The following is a 21,132-nucleotide window of genomic DNA, read 5'->3' on the forward strand; positions in this document are numbered from 1 at the left end:
CTGTCAAAATATTGTGGGCCAATTCTAAGCCTTCTCGACCACAAAGAATTCAAAGAATCGGCTTTACCTTTAAATGTGACAAAAACATTTTAACGCAGTAAAGAAGAAAGGTATTTTTTCTACCTTTCCTGCAAAAAAAGTTTCAGCCTCGCTCGGTGCGTAAGCTTGGACATTAATTTTTTTGCAGCCTGCGCGTTCCCGGCCCACAAAATTTTGACAAAGACTGTATGTATGTATGTACGTATGTAGTATATGTACAATAATAGGGTTTCGAAATGAGGGGCTCGTTAGGAAATACAGAAAGAAATGCCGGCAGTCTACAACGCCAAAGAAGGCATAGGGGAATGGTTAGACTATTTTTTACCGTTAGTGTTGTTACGACATCTTTTTTATTAATTATGTGAGAAAGAAAGAAAGAAAAACACGCGCCCAGAGTGGGGACCGAGCCCACGCCTTTCAATTAGATCTCGAATGCCTTACCAATTCGACTATCTGGGCGACTGTGTTCTCCTTCACTTTCTGGGGTATTTATATTTACTACAACTGTATCTGACGCTTGAGGGTGGTAGCCAGCGCCACTCAGACTACACGGGGAGAAGGGGACCTTCTTTTAAACCCCCGGGGCGTGACGCGAACGTCTACAGCCTGTCATAAGCGGGTAACTGGCGCGAAACCCTCGTATGCTACCTTGGCATCAAGGCTGCCAGAACCGAGGCCCTCGCTAAGCTTTCGCACGATAATAAGGTTTGGAAATGAGGGGCTCGTTAGGAAATACAGAAAGAAATGCCGGCAGTCTACAACGCCAAAGAAGGCATAGGGGAATGGTTAGACTATTTTTTACCGTTAGGGGTGGGTGCGAGGGTTTCCCGCCAGTTACCCGCTTATGACAGGCTGTAGACGTTCGCGTCACGCCCCGGGTGTTTAAAAGAAGGTCCCCTTCTCCCCGTGTAGTCTGAGTGAGTGGCGCTGGCTACCGCCCTCAAGCGTCAGATACAGTTGTCGTAAATATAAATACCCCAGAAAGTGAAGGAGAACACAGTCGCCCAGATAGCCGAATTGGTAAGGCATTCGAGATCTAATCGAAAGGCGTGGGTTCGGTCCCTACTCTGGGCGCGTGTTTTTCTTTCTTTCTTTCTCACATATTAATAAAAAGATGTTGTAACGTCACTAACGGCAAAAAATAGTCTAACCATTCCCCTATGCCTTCGTTGGCGTTGTAGACTGCCCGCATTGCTTTCTGTATGTATGTATGTATATATGTGTGTGTGTGTGTGTGTGTGTTTCTACGTATAGCCGTTTGGCTGGTTAAGTGTCCTATATTGCATTTGAATGCCATCGCAATTGCGTATTTTTTCGTCCCATTTGGTCAAGATCTCGATTGAAACGCACCCGCCGCGGTGGCTCAGTGGCTAAGGCGTTGCGCTGCTGAGCACGAGGTCGCGGTTCTGATTCCCGGCCGCGGCGGCCGCTTTTCTGATGGAGGCTAAAAGCAAAAACGCCCGTGTGTACGAGATTTCGGGGCACGTTCAAGATTCCCAGGTGGTCAAAATTAATCCGTAGCCCTCCCCTACGGCGCGCCTCATCGCCTGCGTTGCGTCGGCGCGTTAAACCGTACAAGCAATCGATTGAAACGCCTAAGTTGAAACAAGCTGAGAATGAAATTTTCTTTTTCTATTTTATCGATGAAGGTTTCCAAGGTCCGTTGAGGTAAATACACTCAGCTGGTCATAATTGTTGCAGCCCTTCGGTGCGACATCCCACCTGCATGGACCAGTACGCGTTGTCCCTGGTCGAATACCGATAATTGAAATACTCAAACTGACCTCAGCAAAACATTAATAGGGCAGTCTGTTCTGCTGAGAACAAAATGACAGATAATAACAGCTGGTACAATACTGTTTACTGCCACGCTGCTAGCAATGGCTTCAACCAGTGCACTGCTGTGTACGCGTCAAGGCAGGCATTACGATAATATTCCCAGCAGGAAAAATATAAGGCAGAGACTGAAGGCGAAGTTAATTGAGTTTTGCGCTCACCGTCCTGCCCACATCGCCGCATGAGACTTTTAGTTTTATTTTAACGCTCTCTTGAATTACCATGCCTTCTCAATGTTCAAACGCATTCGCCCAAAAAAATGGCATAACAATTGATGGTAGCTATAACGTTTATTTTGGAGCTGAGTGCACCAGGAGGATGAAGGGCTAGGAGAAAAAAAGACTAACGGTTCAGGTCGCGGGGCATCCCAGACGAGCATCGAGGCTCTCACTCGATACTCGTTTTCACGGGAGCGATATACCCCGCTGCCGAAGGAACATGCACCCAAGATAGGAGGGAAAAAGAGAGAGAGCGAGAGAGAGACGTGCAACGGGGAATAAATAAAGGTGTCAGCTGGAGGAGCCTCGAAACGTAGCGGTGAAAGCAGGAGAGAAGAGGCTTCCGAGCCCATAGAAAAGGAAAGGGACCGACTTCGTGTTTCATGGCGTGATTCGATCGCCAGCGACAGATGGTTGCCGCGTTGAGCACCGACGAACTCCCCACACCCTCGGCAACCCCAAATAAGAAGAAAAAACAGAACAATAAAAACAGCAACCTGTGCTGTCCCCAGTCGCCTTGCTTCTATCCCCCTCGCAGGACTATTGCAGACTGGCTTCGATAGCGGGTTGCTGTTTCTCTCCGTGTCGCCGAAACCGATCAGCAGGACGGTTACAAAACTCCCGGCCAGCTCAACGCAGCCGACTCCCCAGGGTGCGAGAGAGGATCAGGAAAGACAAACTGCTGGGAAAAGAACGCAGAGACGGAAGACGAGTGGAAACAAATAGTGGCAAATAGAAATGGGCACGGAAATGAAGAAGGGTGGCGAAAGGAGAGAGACAAACAGCAATGGTGGCAGGCGGCGGCCAAGGCTGCCGAGCAGATAAACCTCGCTGAGGAGATTGGGGCCGAAGGCGAGTAAGGTGGCACCGTGGGAAGTCGACCAATGCCACAGTGGTCGCGAGATAACGGCCAGCTTCTTTCTTGCGGTGCCGTAACCCATCCGGTGGCTGCGCTGTGCTCGGTTAGACGGCAAGACTCATCGCCCGACCGCGGGCCTGCTGCGCGGCGTCAGATAAGCGCCGCACTGGTGCACGCTCTGCGGCCGCGACTATTGGCGGCGCGGGAGGGCCCGGTCCTGCCGCCGCTTTGGACCGCGGCTCGAGAGGAGGGCGCGCAGCGAAGCGGGTGAAGGCAGTTCTTGCAGCCCGCTGTCTCCTGGTGGTGGACACCTTGCCCAATGGTGCGGTCGCACGGCCGACCTCGGTCTGCTGCGACAAAGCTTTGTGGTTTTGTCTTGTGGTCGCGCATCTTGGTCTCGTTGTCAGATTGCACATCGCCCCTTTCCACTCGACCGCGTCTCGCTAATGGTTTCGGTGCCGTATCTACTGCATTTTTATTGTTGTTCAATTTTCCTTGTTTTACCCTTGAGTGCTTACTTAATTATCCTGCTGTACGAAAAGTTTCCGTTGCTGTTTCTCTGTTGTTGGTTTTTTCGTCTCTTTGCCTTCTCTGTCTCCGTTTAGGTTCCTCATCATCAGCCTATTATTTTTACAATTATTTTAGAAAGTGAGTACAATAATCACTAAAAGCTAGCTTGAGTAATAAAAACGCCTTACGATCCCATTACGACAGAAAGTACGCGTGATAAAGGGGCGGGTGAGCAGTAATGCCATAAAAAGCAGTGACACGTACAGGCTTTATTTCATACTTAAAATGGCCAGACGGAACGCGAAGTCGGGAAATAATTTCAAGGCATATCTATTATAGACATTTTGAGAGAAAAAGAACGCAAGGTAAAGAGTGGTGTGCATATAGATTCGTAACCTCAGGGATTAGAGGGGACACTATAACAAATTCAATATGACTGTCCGAGACGTCATCGAGTCATAACCACCAACGCGTCATAACCGCCAAAGGGAAACGACGGCGGCGGCACTCGCAAGAAGCGCCCGCACCTGGAATCGGGAGTAAAAAAGTAGCAAAAAGATTCCTTGGGCCGCTGAAATTTGCTTACGGGCGGCTTCACGTTACTGCTTTACTGCTACCTCTATTTGTGTCTCTCTCTTGGGTTTCGTTTCTTTCCCAATTGAGGAAAAATGACCTCGACACGCTTCTATATTGCTGCATTGTGTTTGCGCCCCTTTCTGGGCCTTCGTTTCTTCCCCTCTCGGCGCTACTACTTCAACAGACAGACTGGCGACACTTCACGCCGCAGCTTCCCCAGAATCACAGTTATCCGTGACTGGCGTACACCTGTTCTTCCCACGTGCCGTCGCGTACATCCGTCACGCAGCATGCACTATGATGACTCTTGTTCCACCGCTGGCAACGTGCGTAGGTAGCGCAGTGGCAACACACTCAGCTCCTACTCTGGAGACCCACCCTGGTTCTGTTGTTCTCAAATTACTTTTCGAATCATCCGCATCTTGTAACCGCCGCAGGCTCTGTCTAACAAATGATGAATGACGCCACGAGCCGAAACGCTCGCCTCGCATGCAACGACGCTCACAAAACAAACACTTTGAAATGCTGACACGGTAGCATGCTCACGCCAGTCCGGATCCCGATACACCGTAATGACGATGGCGAGGACTGCGAGCAGAAGCCAAGGTATACCCAAATCCGAACGTCTTCCGTACGGTGAGCTCCTAACAGCTCCTTGCTCGTTCGAATAATGATTAGCGGTCAAGGAAGACTTAGACTCTCAACGGGGAGCCGTCGAGTTCGCGATGGAGGCCCTCCAACGCCAGCAGTCATAGATGCCGCCTCCCCTACAGGAGGCTGGTATCTGCGACTAATGTAGCCGGCCAATAAAGATGTTGTTCTCCCTCTCTCTCAATTATAGACTCAGCAACACCCCGCAGTAGTGCGCTCTCTGGCCCAGATCTTAAGCCACACAACTGTAGATGTCCTCCGTCTGTTTCGTTTGCGCCGCCTTCATTTGGAGCCATAATGGGTCGCATTTTTTGGTGGGAAGGTGGAGACACGGGAGGGGAAAGACACCTCTGCGTAATCGAGGGAGAGAAAGTGCTTCATGCGAATCACATTATGTGCTGCCGTGTGAGATAGTGCTTGGCGTCAGAAAAAAAAACTGTCATGATTGAAAGGCTCTCTCCCAAAACGTTGAATCTGAAGTTCAAGTCCTACGATCTGAGGGGTGAGTATTCTGAAGATGATACCATAGCGGTAAGCATCAGTGTACTGACGACCTGGCAATTACCCCTTACAATACAAATGACTGTTTTAAATCGTAGGTTAACGGCACGAAAAGGAATATTTACTCTCAGGCTTCATTTTTAGATGCGACGCATCTCTTGCTCTGAGGCATGTCCCACCTGCGTCGTCGCGGCGTTGTCCGCTTGCCACCTGCGCATGCGCAACTCTCCTCCGCTCTTCTCTCCGACAGCTGTGCGCAACACTCTCACTCTGTCTCATTATCATAAACAACAGCTGCGTGCGCGCGCTTCGCTCGCTTGGCTCCGCTCCCGTCGCGCAAGTGCGCGCATGCGCGACTCTCCTCCGCTGTCTCCTCTCCTTCAGGCGCTGTGAATATAAAGCGGGTAGCGCGCTGCGGCGGTTCAGTCAGCGCTCGCTCTGGTTCGACTTCGCGTCATTTTGCTTGACGACTGCGTGCTTGACTTCATTCTTCCGATGAAGACGTGATGGAAGCGACAGTCCCTTCAGCGAGTGGACTGACGCAATCCAATACCAGCGTCAGTCCAAACGCTCCCCCCTGATGCTTCGCATCACATCAGGGTTTCCTCGCGGGAAGATGGGCGTAATTTTTCTCGTATAGGCGTTATTGCATGGTGTTACGAAGAGTATATTAACTGCAGGCTAATTGATCTGACACGGTGTGACGTATTTAAACGCAATGTCGTAAAAACAATCATAAAATGACTACGACAGTGACAGCCACGTTTGTCATTACCCTCTCCCTGCATGCTGTTTAGCGTCACTCTATCTAAGGGCAACTACAGTACACACACACACACACACACACACACATATATATATATATATATATATATATATATATATATATAACACAGAAATAAGGGTTGGCAGTCGAGAAAACCTCGGAAAGCAAAGGGGAGGATGTGGTAGATCATTGAAACAGATTAAGAATTTGGAAAGAAAGAAAGAAAGTGAAGAAAAAATGCCCGCCAGGTGGGATCCGAACCCACGACCTCCAGAATACCGGTCTGGTGCGATAACCACTACGCTACCGGCGGGGCGATTTTCCCATTCACTTTCTGGGGTATTTATGTTAGGTATGTTTGTTTCCTGCGTTTGGGGGTGGTAGCCAGCGCCATTCGGACTAATCGGGGTGAAGGGGACCTTCTTTTTAACCCCCGGGTCGTGACTCGAGTGTCTACGACATGTCCAGAGTGGTCGACCAGCTTTGAACCCTCTTAAGCTCCCTTTGGCAACAAGACTGCCAGAACAGAGGCCCTCGCTATGCATGTAGCGAATCAGAATAGGAAATGAGGGGCTCGTTGAAAATAACACAGAAATAAGGGTTGGCAGTCGAGAAAACCTCGGAAAGCAAAGGGGAGGATGTGGTAGATCATTGAAACAGATTAAGAATTTGGAAAGAAAGAAAGAAAGTGAAGAAAAAATGCCCGCCAGGTGGGATCCGAACCCACGACCTCCAGAATACCGGTCTGGTGCGATAACCACTACGCTACCGGCGGGGCGATTTTCCCATTCACTTTCTGGGGTATTTATGTTAGGTATGTTTGTTTCCTGCGCTTGGGGGTGGTAGCCAGCGCCATTCGGACTAATCGGGGTGAAGGGGACCTTCTTTTTAACCCTCGGGTCGTGACTCGAGTGTCTACGACATGTCCAGAGTGGTCGACCAGCTTTGAACCCTCTTAAGCTCCCTTTGGCAACAAGACTGCCAGAACAGAGGCCCTCGCTATGCATGTAGCGAATCAGAATAGGAAATGAGGGGCTCGTTGAAAATAACACAGAAATAAGGGTTGGCAGTCGAGAAAACCTCGGAAAGCAAAGGGGAGGATGTGGTAGATCATTGAAACAGATTAGGAATTTGGAAAGAAAGAAAGAAAGTGAAGAAAAAAAAGATCGTGGGTTCGGATCCCACCTGGCGGGCATTTTTTCTTCACTTTCTTTCTTTCTTTCCAAATTCTTAATCTGTTTCAATGATCTACCACATCCTCCCCTTTGCTTTCCGAGGTTTTCTCGACTGCCAACCCTTATTTCTGTGTTATTTTCAACGAGCCCCTCATTTCCTATTCTGATTCGCTATATATATATATATATATATATATGCATATATCACCTGAGATAATTAGGGCAACGTCCGGCGATGATGCCCGTCACGCCAGGCGAAGTTACCCCTCAGGGCCGACAAATGGCACCAACGCATCGATGGCCGTTCGGGCAAAGGCACCCTGCTGGGCCGTCGGATGGCGCCACCGCATCGACGGCGGTCCAGTGCAAAATCTCGGCACGAGGTGCGTGTCCTCTTCCCTCCCAGTGTATGCACCGATAAACTACGAGACCTCCGAGGGTCAGCTTCGAGTACGCACATACCGCGGCAAATGGCGTAGTGAGCGACCCCCTCCTCTGCAGGAAGTGGATACTGTAAGAAGTGGACACCAGCGTGCCGAAGTCGCCAAATAACCCTGCCGTAGTCAAACGAAAGGTTGCCGTAAGCGAGCGTGAGGGGCCGTACTCCTTCGGTAGTACGCTTCCACCGGCGGCCCGCGACCTTCGGACCCTTACCGCGGGCCGAGAAGCGGTCTCAAGAATATGCGATGGCCGTCCGGTGCGCAGTCTTGGCTCCTGCGCCGAAACACGCGGCGTGCTACCACCCCACTTATATGTACCGATAAACTACCAGACCTCCATGGGTAAGCTTCCAGTACATACGTGCGGCGAGTGGCGCTGTGAGCGACCCCCGCTTCTGTGTGAGGAGGCCGCCAGCGTGCCGAAGTCAGTTCGGCTGTTTCAGCAGATTTCGCAGGCGGGGAACCGGCTTCAATTTTTTTATGCGCTAGAGTTACCTACGTAGGTGAAGTGCGGGGCCACAGTGCGAAAGCATGACAAACTTTGCGATCATAGTCTCGGATGGGGCGGAACGGTATGCTGGTCAGCCTGGTTATGCTGTCATAGTGCGAAATTCACTTCAGTTGTGAACTATCAAATAAACGAGCAGAAGACATACAAAGCAAGAACATTCCAGCTTTTCTGCTGAAAAATCTGACTGTTCCGGACAGGGGCGTAACCAGCGGAGGGGGGGGGGGGGGGGTTTGTCGGTGCCAAAACACCTCCCGAAATATTCTTAGCGGTGCGTTCCCCCCTCTGTCCCCTCCGCACTTCGGCCTTTTTTTCGCCCACGCTGTTCACACTCCGCATCGGTGTATTAACATGCAGAAACGAAGTAAGAAAATTAGATGGGAAAATAAAATGATATTAGCGAAGAGGCGATCTTTCCTCGTGCTTTTTTTTGCCGGTGGTGTATGACACCCCCCGAAAAAAATTTTCTCCAATCCACGCTGTGAAGGTGGTAGGGCTGCGAAGCTGTAAACGACACCCACTACGATTACCCATGTGACGTCACTTGAATTCACACACATGGCTCTAGACAGAGTGAAACCAGAGACTCTGCCAGCTGTTACCTGAGATTAGTGGGGGCGGCTTCCCAAACGCAGCAGCGTCGGCACAGAGAAAATGAGATAGGAGCGTCTTTCGAAGGGTGAGGAAGAGAGCGACACGCGCGCCTACTGCGTCATCTCTCTCACTGCCTCACCCTCACTCTTGTTTCATGTGTCGCCTCCACAAAGCGCCCTTCCCCTCCCCAGACGCTGAATACAAACCACCGTCCGTCTCCCCGTTTCCACGTGTGGGCGTAGCTTAGTCGGCAAGACGACGGGCTCTCGCTCCGCTTCTCTATTCGGGCCCAGGTTCAATCCCTGGCGGTGCCATTCGTTTGTTTGTGTAGCCTGGGAGTTTTCTGCTGACGCGGACACGAAAATTTCCTTGGCTGGTGATAGGTATATTGTTTCGAAGGAAAATATTTTGGATAGGCCAGTGGTTCAGGATCCTAGTAAACCTGTAGCAGAAAAGTGATATTTCGCACAGAGCAAGGAGTCGACTTGGATATGAAGGCTGTAAAAAACCTTTTGCCGAGCTCTGAATAGGTTTCGTGTAATTCATTGTCAAACATTACTGCCCATACATTTCAAATGGATAGTTTGAATGGCTCTGGAGCATGGTTAAACAACGTTCTAAACTCGAAACTATGGAAACGGCAAGCTTTCGCCCCCAGCATTAGCTGTGCAAAAATTCATTGAACCACGCTGAATTACTCCAGAGTAATCACTTCTGAAAGAACTTCATCAGGTGCAGCCGGAAAGCTGCACCTGATGAAGTTTATGCAAAGACTCCATATCTAATAAGCGTTATGATTTTCCAGGGCCCATCCACATGCAAAGTGTACTCGGGGTACCTGATGCTAGCACTGCGAATCCCCATGTTTAAGTCAATATCCTTGAGGGTACCATGCAAATGAGTGCCTTCAGCATGGTGCAATAGAGTATAAAAGTACTCAGGGAACAAATATTTGCTTTCAGTTCTACTCCTATGGGCACAAAAGTTATCGTCCTTGGTTATAAATTGTGTTAAAGCATGCCACTCTTTGACAGCCGTTGAAACTGTTGCTGCGCCGTAAGTTGGGTTATATTTGCAAGGTTGTGCAAGGACTCATTGCTGCCTGTATGAAAACTGTGCTTCATGATCGGTTAATTTTTTTTATCATAGTGGTGCCTAGACATAGCCTGTGAGAATAGAATGTTGAGCCCAATGCTTAATGAAACACACATGCTGTGCAGAACTGAAGTGAAAAACTGGGAGCTCCTGACATAGGCTGACATGAAGCAGGCGTGCGGAAAGCTCAAAGCATCGCCTGCCCACACGGGAACATCGACATGTTTACAATAAGCCAAGAATACGACTCAACAAGCCCTGTTGACCGAAATGCAGCAGTTGTGGCTTTCTCGTGCCCCACATTATGAAAGTCGACGAAGCGGGTTACGGCTGGCTACTGTTGCGTGATGCCGTACTTCGTGCGCGTGCCGATGAGTGTGCGTGGTCTCGGACAGTAAATTAATCAGACTGAGGACGTTCACCAATGGGTACGCCACATGACAATGCACAATGCGTAATGAAGCAGCCTCTCGGGTGCAAACTTGTGCATTCGACAGGCAGGGCGGCATGGCAGTCCGAAGGCCATGATAATTACAATAGTTGCTTGTACGACGCGCCGCATCTCTCTTTCGCTGTCGCCCCGTGTACGGTTTGAAATGCGTCTCACAACGTGGAGAATTCGCTTACATGTCTTGCACGTCATTTAGAAGAGGTAGAACCGGTGCAGTTCTCCTTAAGGTACGCGCCTATAGGATCCTGGTGAACGGTTTCCTGGAGCCCTCCTGACTTCCAGCCCACAGTCGGTACAACAAATGATCACTCATTCGGTCTTATGTGGTGCGGTAGTGAGGCCGATATCAAGCGTGTAATTATATATAATGTGTAACGCCTGGTGAAACGTGGCCTCTTGTGCCCCGAGGAAACGTCTATATGGCCGCATGGCCACGTCGTCGGTGCTTGAGGCCAGCTACTGCTCCCAACTTGCACGGAAGGTTGTGTTGAAAAGGGTAGGCACAATTACTGAGCCTTCAGGCCCTTCAAAATTGTTTTTATGTATAGTGTTAGTCACCTGGTTAATGTGAACCTGATAGGTGCGGCATTGCAAGTAGGCTGCGGTGAAGTTGTAAATTCTCCAGCATATGCGAAGCTCTCGGGTCTTCGTAAGAGGCCTGTTACACTGAACTCATGTCAAAAGCCGTTCTTATCTCAATACCGACCCCAGTACGAGGTTGAGTAGACTGCTTGTCAAGCAAATCTCCTAGAAGACCGAATAGCGCGTCTTGTACAGACAGTTCAGGCCACAAGTTGTAATGCGTCGGTGCCAGCAGCTGGGGCTCCCACAGATACCGGATTAATTGCGTGCTTACCATGCGGTGCACTCTCCACCTAATGGCAGCAAATTTTTATTATTACTACTACCGTGCTATCTTCAATTTTACATAAACACGATGTCAAAGAGAATGGGCGTAGGTTGGGCAGAGAGGGGCGCGGTTTTTCTAGTTTTGTGACAGGGAACTTCCCCATAGTGAGCAACGTTCCATTGTCCCGTGTGGTTGATTTAATGAAGGAGTGCTTATTTGAGCTATCTGGGAGCCCTGCATGCATGCAAAATAGAAATCCAACACTTCATTTAATAGACACCTGTTCTGAGAACATCGCTTTCGGAATTGCCAATATTTATGCTATATACTTGTTGGACTTAATGCGCGAAGTGTCGAGTGCGCGCTGGGCCTTGGAAGCTGAATTACTATCGGCTCCTCCGACCAAAGCTCAATTAACAGTGTGTGCTTAGTGACATTCCAGAAACAACCTTATTTCATCATTTTGGCTAAGGTTTGTGCAGCGGTATGCCGACGTTAGGGCCGGTTTCCCTAAACTTTGCCCAGCCCTTCTTTCTATTCGCTGCACATACAGCAGAGGTGAAATGCAGCTAGCCTGCGATTTCGAAAAAAAGCTCACCTGTTGACCCTCCCTCGCCATGGTTAATCATGCAGCTGCGCCTTATCGCGATCGACTCTGTTTGTGACTAACATGAATTGATGACTTAACTTCCTTTTTCAATAGCCGCAACCATTCCCAGAACCTGTGAAACATGTTTTCCGAAACTTCTGTGGTTATTTTTTTATCGGCAGTGAATTTTCTGTGTCGTTGGGCACAGAAACCAGATATTGAAAGGGAAGGGGGGGGGAGGGGGGGAATCCACCTCCCCCCCCCCCCTTCCCCTTGATCTGCGCCTAGTCACAGTTTTCTGCCCAGCCGCTCTCATAGGATCTGCGGACTTTTCTTGGAGCGAAAAACAGTTCATCAATAAGATTACATCTCATGGTATGTGTTCTCGTTTAACCGGCCAGTTTTCCCTGTTGCGATTAAACATGCTTTTTTCAGTAGCTGCTTTTTACGCTTTAAGTTACTTTGTCGAACTTTCACGTTCGCTCTCGCCGACGTGTCTAGGAAAGAAAAATTTCCTTCTTTTATTGCACATCCAAACTTAGGGGATAGAAAAATTATTCAACCTTGCAGAATTTATTTTCTGTTAGAAATGCAAAAGTTGAAGAATGCATGTGTACGTTCCATCATTGTGTTTATGGCAGCAACAGGATTAATATTTATACAGAATCTCCCGTGACTTGTAGATTTAAAAAATACCAAACGTATTCCGGGAGAAAGAAGTGAAACTGTAAGGCACCAACTTAACCGATTACTTACGCTTAAGACGCACTACGTCCCCGCTTGTAGCGATAAAACTTCCCTCAAAGTTAACAAATTCTCTGAAGTTCGGAAGAAAAAAAACCAGGCCATCTCCACTAACGTTAAACCAGGGGAGGGGCGAAGCATGCAGTGCATAAGTGTATTCAAAGCTTGTGTAAGTCTCTCTCTTGCCACAGTGCGCGCGCTGATTGGGCGCCGGAGAAGGCTGGCTTGCCGCTTGAGTTGGGCTAGTGTCACTAGATCCTGCCTAGCCTTGAAAGATAATCTGCAAACACAATCTTTGCCCAAAACACACGGTGGGGGGGGGGGGGGGGGGGCATTGTTCACAGGCGCCTTATCATCAATAATGCGGTTTCGGTGCTGAGCACTCAGCGTCTTAGGCCCTGGCGCCTTGGCGTTTTTGCCCACAGAGATGAAGCCGTTGGTGGGTAGAGGTATACAGCTTTGCTGTAAGTCCCGTATCTTTGAAGCACAAAGCGTTCTAGCGCGGGGCGTTGGAAAACGGGTGTCCCTGTGTTTTAGTACCGTGACTACATGAGACGACGGGAGATGCCGACAGCCCGAGCCCCCAAGGTGCTTCGCCCCTAAAAGATGCGCTATTTCCGAAATTTAGGTTCTTATCAATTTGGTGCGCGCCGGTGTCTTCTCGGGGTAGTTTTACTTCATTGACTGTATGAACTTAACTCCGGCCACGTATCTTGCATTCTGGACCGCCGAAACTCGCTGCAGCACTGAACATAAAGTTATATCTGGTCTTACATCCCTATGAACGTCCACGTTGCCTAATTCTTCCCTTCGAGTCCTCGTTAACCGTGCCGGTAGTGCGCCGCCACACAGTGAGCCAGAGAACTGCCCAATGCAGCATGCTCTAAACTTCGGGACAGGATTTTTTAGTCGAGCAATGTCATTTCCAGGCGAACGCAGCCTGACGAAATTCGTCCGTACGAAACTTACCGTCAGTCGTCTCCTCCTCGAATTCTTGGGGTGCATCTGCAAAAAAAGGCGCACACACACATAAAAAGACGTGTAAACACACAATTGCACTGACTGTGTTTGTAGAAATGTTTGCGGAACGCAGTACGGCTCCAAAAATGTCGTCTTTTTTGAATGAGCCGCTGTTTAAAATCAGGTATATGTTTCATTTGTTAACCATACACTCTTCGGGCTCAACTAACGATGCGAAACAAAGGGAAAAGCTACCCTGTACAAAACAAACCCTTATTCCCCGGTAATAATATACGGCAGCCCAAAAAGAGTAGCGGGGACGGGGCTATTTTTCATCGTACTGCCGCACAAGCGGGAGCGGCGACACAACGGATTGCTCGCTCCCCGTCCCTGTGCAGAAGGCGGACGAAGCATTTCTGGGAAGGGGCACAAAAAGCCACCTTCCTACATTTGGTGCCCGCTGGTCGTTAACCATAGCTTCTGAAGATAAAAAAATATACATACGCTTAAAAAAAATGACATGTGTATAGATTTGTTGGAACACAGTCTGTTTTTCGTGGTACACCTGCTTGGTAAGAGCGCCTTCAGGCTTATTACTACCGCTAGTAGTGGTCGCAGCGTGTTCGGATGTTTAGGAGAAAGTTTACAATACGGCAATGTACTGGGCTAGTTTAGAAACGGAAACGTGAAAGTAATCTTCGCGATACAAAGCTCTGCAAAGCGACGAATTTCCTTTTTTTTTTCCGCATACGACACGCTTACGATGTCTTGTTTTCACTGCGCGATACGTCGCTTTCGCTGGAGTTATGGATTACTTCCATTGACGCCATTCCTATCCATACACGTACGCACCACCAGCAATGCATTTAGTTGCCATGCATATTGCGTTTCCCTCGCGACTCTATTATCCAAAAGCAGTTTAGATTCGTATTCGTCTTGATAAAACTCGTGGGATGTGGCTCGTCGCCCATCACTTCCTCAATATTCATATCGTTGTATTGGGTTTCTCGTAAACATGGTCAAGTGTCTTGATAACACTTGCTGCTGGGCTAGGCGGTTCATAGCATTCACAAAACATCGCAGATTTACAGGCAAAACAGAAAGACGGGGGGAAAGCGTCACTCCCGTCGGTCTGTCATGTGTTTTGTCTGTGAATATGCCCTTTTATTGTGAATGGTCAGTTGTCTTCGTTCTACATTAAATCAGCCGTAGAACGATGAATAAATGGTCAGCCATTACCTTAGGCGACTATTGTAGATAGTCGCAGCATTTAACGGAGCTCTGCAACGCTATCATCAATTTTTTTAAATGTTTAGTGCACCCAGAACGTATCAACAAGCTCATTCCGTGCTTAGATTAGGAAGTCACAGAGTACTGCAGCAAAATAGTCATGCTCACTGCCCATCGGATAACTGAGAAACTTCCTCAAAAGGTATTTATCTTTTTACCAGCTTGGGCGCTGTTTGGGCGCACGAGTGGTGTGTTCAAGCTATGCCGCGGCTATTGGCCAGCACTCTTCAGTCGCAGCAATGAACGCATTCGATAAACACTTCTAAAAAAATCGCAACAAAAGCAAAGCCAATACTGGAAAGCGTATCTGCTGCGACGAGCAAATCTCGCTGTACCGCTCTGCGCTCGCAATGCCTGTAAAAAATCGCAACAAAAGCAAAGCCGATAGTGGATGGTGTATTTCCTGCGACGAGCAAATCTCGCAGTGACGCTTTGCGCTTGCAATACCTGTAGTTTTAGCAGTGCTCTCAGGCACAAAACAAGAATTAAAGCGTTCATCAGAAGTGTTGCACGGTCCTTTTAATTGGGGGGGGGGGGAAAAAAGAAAAAAGAAATAAATTCAAGTGGAAAGCCAAAACTTATGATGATCGTCGCGGTGAGAACAGACACTGAATTCATGTAAGCTTGGCGTATCGCTTGCCACAAAAAAACAAGTAATAATCGTTGGCCGTGTATTATCCCCCCTCCTCCAAACCAAAACTTCCAGACTGGGAGCATGGAGGGTTACCTGCAGACCATTCCCTCCCTTTCAATCCCTGCGTACGACAGTGGTCTGTAGATGCCGTTGACATTGAAGAAGTGCCCTTATTTTATCCTGCGCACTCAGGAAGTAATCAATTATGAATTTATTACTTACACATTTTTTGCAGACACTCGGTCTGTTCCCGCCACGTAAAGACGTGCACTAAACCATGGTGTGCCCACTCCCTCCCCCAGCCAACGCATTACACGAAATCTTCAGGCCCTCTGCGTAGCACTCTCCGCGCGCACAAAGGCGTACCGGCAGCTGGTCTAGGCCAAGCAGCGCCAGACTGCGAAGACCAATCTCACTGAACAAGCGAGAAAATTGTACAGATAACGCTGTCGCAAACAGTTTCGCGACAAAACGATTGAAAATTTCGACATTGTTATGAAAATAATACAAGTATTCCTTGAAGTTACGGCAATTCGGGGGCGAAAGGTGAACTCAGCTAGCACTCGATACACGTGGCTGGAGATCTCTGGGAGAGGCTTTCGTCCTGCAGTGGACACAACCACGATGATGACGATGATGATGAACCCGCCGCGGTGGCTCAGTGGCTAAGGCATTGTGCTTCTGTGCACGACGACGCGGGTTCGGTTCCCGGCCGCGGCGGCTGCTTTTCGGATGGAGGCGAAAAGCAAAAACGCCCGTGTGTACGAGATTTCGGCGCACGTTAAATATACCCAGGTGGTCAAAATTAATCCGGAGCCCTTCACTACGGCGCGCCTCATCACCTGCGTTGCGTCGGCGCGTTAAACCCTAGAATCAATCCCGATGATGACGATATTTTCTTTAACAACGCTGATATACAGTATGAATTCAATTTCCACTTATCGCAATACGTTATAGATTGTAGATATGTGCGAATTTCGAACAATTTTTGTGGTATCGGTGCTTGTAACCTTTAAGGACCTGTAATACTAAGGACTCAAGGAGATTGATAACGTTACACGCTTCAAGCTTTCCTTTTTCGAATGTCATACACCTGAAAATGTCGCATACCTTCAAAGTTCATAGTTGAAAAAAGACGCGTTCATTTTTTATTTTAATCCTCTATTTACCGCTTTGGCTGTTACTAGGGCGTTGGTCAACCACGAACGAAACAGTTGACTAGACCTCGGGCTGCTTGTTGTTGGAAAACGTTTATTGAGAAAAAGGGAGAGGGGAGGGGGAGAGAAAGAGTTAGGAGCGGTGGGTGGCCATCCTATTCCGGTAGGCCGCGCAAGGCGACCGTTTTTCTGATGGAAGCGAAAAATAAAAACGCCTGTGTATCGAGGCTCCGCCGCCTATTAAAGAACCCCAATCGATCTAAACCCGTAGCCTTCCACTGCATGCGCGTTTCGTATACCTCGGGTTCAGTTTTGGAGGGTGAAACCCCAATTTAAAGAATAAAAAAAAATGGAGGACCGATTAATGCTGTGGATGTGGTTGAACCGTGTTATGGTCGGGTATGCTTTGTAACAATATAGCCACTTTCTGTGCAATTTTGGCCACATTGTGTACGTTAGGGACTCTTACGAAAAGGGAAATCTTGAGGAAACTTTTCGTCGCCCTACAGCGCGTCCCATGCGTCAAAAGCTTTTTTATGCGAGTTCTACACTAATTTAGAGCTTTAGCGTCATTTAAAATCAATGTTTTACATACACGAACATATTAAATTAGTCTGGAATCAATTCAAATAAGCAGACATTACCTGTCCGAATGAATCCTGCCGGTTATAAGCGTATTTCACTAAAAGCCGATATTTCACGTAAATCGAGGCTCCAGCGTCATTGCGGGGTAGGAATGAACAGTGCCTAACAAGTGGATTAGTGCTAGTTATTCTGAAATGGCAGCTTCGGACAAGAACATCCACCGCCGCGGTGGCTCCTTGGCTAAGGCGTTATGCTGCTGAGCACAAGGACGTGGGTTCGATTCCCAACAGCGGCAGCCGCTTTTCTGACGGAGGCGAAAAGCAAAAACACCCGTGTGTTCGAAATTTCGGCGCACGTTAAAGATCCCCAGGGGGTCAAAATTAATCCGGAGCCCTCCACTACGGCGCGCCTCATAACTTGTGCAGTTTCGGTGCGTGAAAACCCCATAATCATCAAGAACGTCCGTAATTTTCAGCTTCTATGGCCCAGTAGTACTGCCTGCTTTGTGTGTGTGTTTGGAAAATAACATGCGTAGCATAGCACATGCGTGACTAGGTGACGGGATTAGCGTTTTCGTGGCTTCAGTGCAACGTTTCCCTACATTTTTATCATAGCTCGCTGGCACTGTTTTGTAACGGCTGAAGTTCGCGGTGGCGTGCCCGTTCGGTTCTCGTTTCGCGCGCTCAAAGGGTCGAAAATTGCGGCAGCCTAGAGCACAACTGGCTCTTTTCAGCAGTCCAGAGAACTAGATCGCGAATTAAACGGGCCCAATCGTCTCCGTCATGACCAAGGGCAAAAAGTTATAACAAGAAGAAAGTTAGGTTTCATATTAAGTGCAGGTTAATAAATGTAATGTCTTGATCTAATAAGCAAGTTATCGCGCCTGCTCTCTCCTTATCTAAGGTCCTTCGAACTCTTCAACAAAAATTTGAAACGATATGTGCTTAATTCAAGCCCGCTTCTTTTTAGGATTAGTTCCTTTTTGGTGAAATTCCTCGTTCAGGTGTGCCAACATTGGTGAGAATGAGGCTACGCATGGGCTCACTACGGTACTACACCGCCACTGATGCATATTCGTAAACTTTTGCAAGGCTAAACGTCTCAACACCATTAAAAGAAGCGCAATAAACATGTTTTGCGTTATCTTGACGTTATCTTTTTTTAATGAATTACTGTAGATTTTTGGGAGACATCATGACGTATAGAATAGTCTCCTTGGACGTTATTATTTACATAAATATTTTACTGGCTGAAACTGGTTCTGCCGTATCGCATCGAGAGAACAGCCAACGGAAGATCTCGCGGAGCGTTGTTCATAAGCGTTTAAAAGCGGGTTGTATAAGTAAGCCATGACCGACGAAAATTAGACACATAGCGTAGCTCATACCTCGAGGCAGGTACCAGGATTCTGTGTGACGTCGAGAACTCTTCCTGGACTCGCCTTTGCTGCCGAACGCCCGGATGTGGTAAGCGTCTGCGAAAGGAATAAACGACAGGGAGTTGTGAAATGTTCTTGAAGGAGAGGCATCCAAAAGTTCAAGTGAGACAGAACGAACACTTTGTCGTTGAAGCCTGGTGCGGGCATTACGTAGGCTAAAAAAAAAAAAAAAAGCTAAGCACAAGAAATGCTAAGCACAATTCACGCTAAGCACAAGAAATGCCAGAGTGACTTGATGACTTATGAACACCTCGACTGTCTTTTATTCGGTTCAAAAGACCACACATTTCACCCAGGACCCCAACAAAATGCATTTAGCTTGATACGCAATCGATTTTTTAAAATGCCGTTGCCTGCTGCCAACGAATTCTCTGGCGCGAGGTTCTGTCGAGGAATTCTGATATTGCCGAGGCGGAAAAGTATGTAGCTGGGAGTATAGTACTAGCAACCTGCGTCGTTGCTTGCAAACCTTCTCGATGGACACCTTCGCTCGCGCACCGCACTACAGAAAGGACTTAAACAGAAGAAACAGCGTTTATAAGCGCTGCGTGGTATTTCTGCTGCCGATGCGATACTAGTAGAGAAGACGACTTAAGAATACTTTTTTGGGGTACAAGGGTCCTTCTGGAGGCTTATAATAAAATGACCTAAGGCCTCTAAATTTAGATATCACTGCTCATATTGTCTTTAAGAATACGTCTTCCCAGCTATTCATTTGGGGATAGTAGCAAAGCCGGCGTTAAAAGGGTTCGATGTATAGCAGTCAAGCCCACTGTACAGTGACTTGGACTTTGTAAGATTGGCTTTACCATATTGATTGTGTATTGCAGAAAAGCATCCCAACAGTAAATGACCCATGCACGAAACCCTAGAAGGGCCCTAAGTGTGGCGCATGCGGCCATAGTGCTTGGCACTATCAGGAATACCTCACATGAGGCTCCTTACGATCTTCTTGTTATTCGCTTAGTGGCCGCGGCGGCTTCATTTGTGATGGAGGGTAAAAACAAAACAAAACAAAACACCCATAATGCCCCATATACACGAGATTTTGTCGCACGCTAAAGACACTCGGAGTTCTAAATGGTCTATGTATTCCATAGCCTCCTCTGTGACACCCGTTTAAGCACGGGCATTACTTCGCAGTGTGAAATTTTAATTCCACGGCATTTTTCTTAATTGCAGCGAATGAGACACTAAATACGTGTTTAGTTCATGCGGATCCTGACACTGCATGCATCGCAGCTGCATCTGTCGTGTCTTGCTTCAAAACTTCATGCTAACCTTAGGTTTAGTGATTGGTATTAAGACAGACTAAGACCTGATTGCTTCCATTCGTGCCATAAAAAAAGTAGTTATCAGACATTGGTACGTTGAACCACTATATTTCCATTGCCGTGTCTACTTCAGTCAAACGAATGTCAGCCGCACAGTGACTTGGTTGCATACAAATTAACTGTTGGGCGGGTTCTTAGCTCAAATAGACTTCATGTGCCGTGCCCGATCGGACGACAGGCAGGGAGAGTACAGAACTCGCTCCGTGTCCTTTCTGTTTGTCGCCCGACTACATGCGTAAATCTTGCTAATTTCAGGAAACAGCCGTTCATCGGCCCTGGCAATCTGTCCTTTATTGCTGAAACTCGGCTGAGCACGCGTTTGTTTTGTGTTGCCTATGCGCACTTCGCAATCTTCTGGAAATATATTGATCTTCTGGACTGGGAACCGAAGGGACGAGGATTCAATAGAGTCTATTAGATTTAACGCAAGGCTGTCCTGCTCGAGCTTGTGTCGCCTAGTCGGTAAGTACGACTAGGCGACACAGGCTCGTGCAGTGCATAGTACTATTCGTACCCTCGGGCTAGTGGGTCAACAAAGTGTTTGGCGACACTACATCTCCATTATTGCCGCCTCCGTTCCGTAAGATCAATATAACTAGAGTCAACTTGACGGAGGAATATTGTTTAGCTAGAAGAACATGGCCCTCACTATGATAAGTTCCAAAGTTTCTCAAAAGAATTGAAATCAGCGCTTCGTGTCTTCTGCGATGCTTGGCGAATGGGAAAGAAATTTTCGCTGGAACGTGACGACCTGTGGAATCACCTTCGCTGCAGTGCCCAAGCCGTGGAGTAAATTTTACAGTTGAACACGTCGAAAGCACTTTCCTTCTAACTCACACACACACGAAGAGAGAACCTGAATTTTTTTCCGCCCTTACAAAATCTAACCCCATGATTTTCGTTCCTTCCTACGATAAATGAACTCACAGAGTAAGGCGTATGCACGCGACTCTGAGCCCCAGTTCTGCCTGCTCTTCCCTGTACGATGAACCATGAGACGGCTGAATTGCTGAGACGAAAGTCCGGTGAAGCACTCAGCGAGAAACTTCAACACACACGCACACATAAATAGAGCAACGGCCGCATTACGCGACTTCTCAAGAATTCGCCCGGGTGTCCTATACAGCCCACCTTCCACGTAATCGAGAACAAAACAACATACAACTGTTAACACTCCTGAAGCTAATCCCCGGGGCTGATTCCTCAGTTTTATTTCCGCAGGGCAAAGCTACGCCGTAGTCTCATTCGAACTCATTCGAACTTAACCACACGGTGCGCGTTCACTCTGGAGAAGCTTCGCTGTGAGGAAGAATGAATTCGTTGACGGATCGT

The 21,132-nt window shown here is 48.0% G+C and overlaps 1 protein-coding gene and 1 long non-coding RNA gene across 4 annotated transcripts in view; one reads left to right on the forward strand and one right to left on the reverse strand.

Moving 5' to 3' along the window:
- LOC144146717 (sushi, von Willebrand factor type A, EGF and pentraxin domain-containing protein 1-like) overlaps nucleotides 1-21,132 on the reverse strand; it is a 759,548-nt gene that overhangs the window by 520,112 nt on the left and 218,304 nt on the right. For all 3 annotated transcript variants that reach the window (XM_077678646.1, XM_077678652.1, XM_077678657.1), the window contains exons 2-3: nucleotides 18,416-18,502; nucleotides 13,372-13,407 (exon numbers count right to left, since the gene is read on the reverse strand). In XM_077678646.1, coding sequence (XP_077534772.1) covers nucleotides 13,372-13,407; nucleotides 18,416-18,502 — 123 coding nt within the window. The remainder of the gene's footprint in view (nucleotides 1-13,371; nucleotides 13,408-18,415; nucleotides 18,503-21,132) is intronic.
- Nucleotides 1-21,132, forward strand: part of LOC144146737 (uncharacterized) — a 94,872-nt gene that overhangs the window by 19,183 nt on the left and 54,557 nt on the right. The window lies entirely within an intron of this gene.

This window comes from Haemaphysalis longicornis, unplaced genomic scaffold, assembly GCF_048455015.1.
Source record: "Haemaphysalis longicornis isolate Haplotype H1 unplaced genomic scaffold, Haemaphysalis longicornis Haplotype H1 scaffold_1, whole genome shotgun sequence".
Classification (NCBI taxonomy): domain Eukaryota; kingdom Metazoa; phylum Arthropoda; class Arachnida; order Ixodida; family Ixodidae; genus Haemaphysalis; species Haemaphysalis longicornis.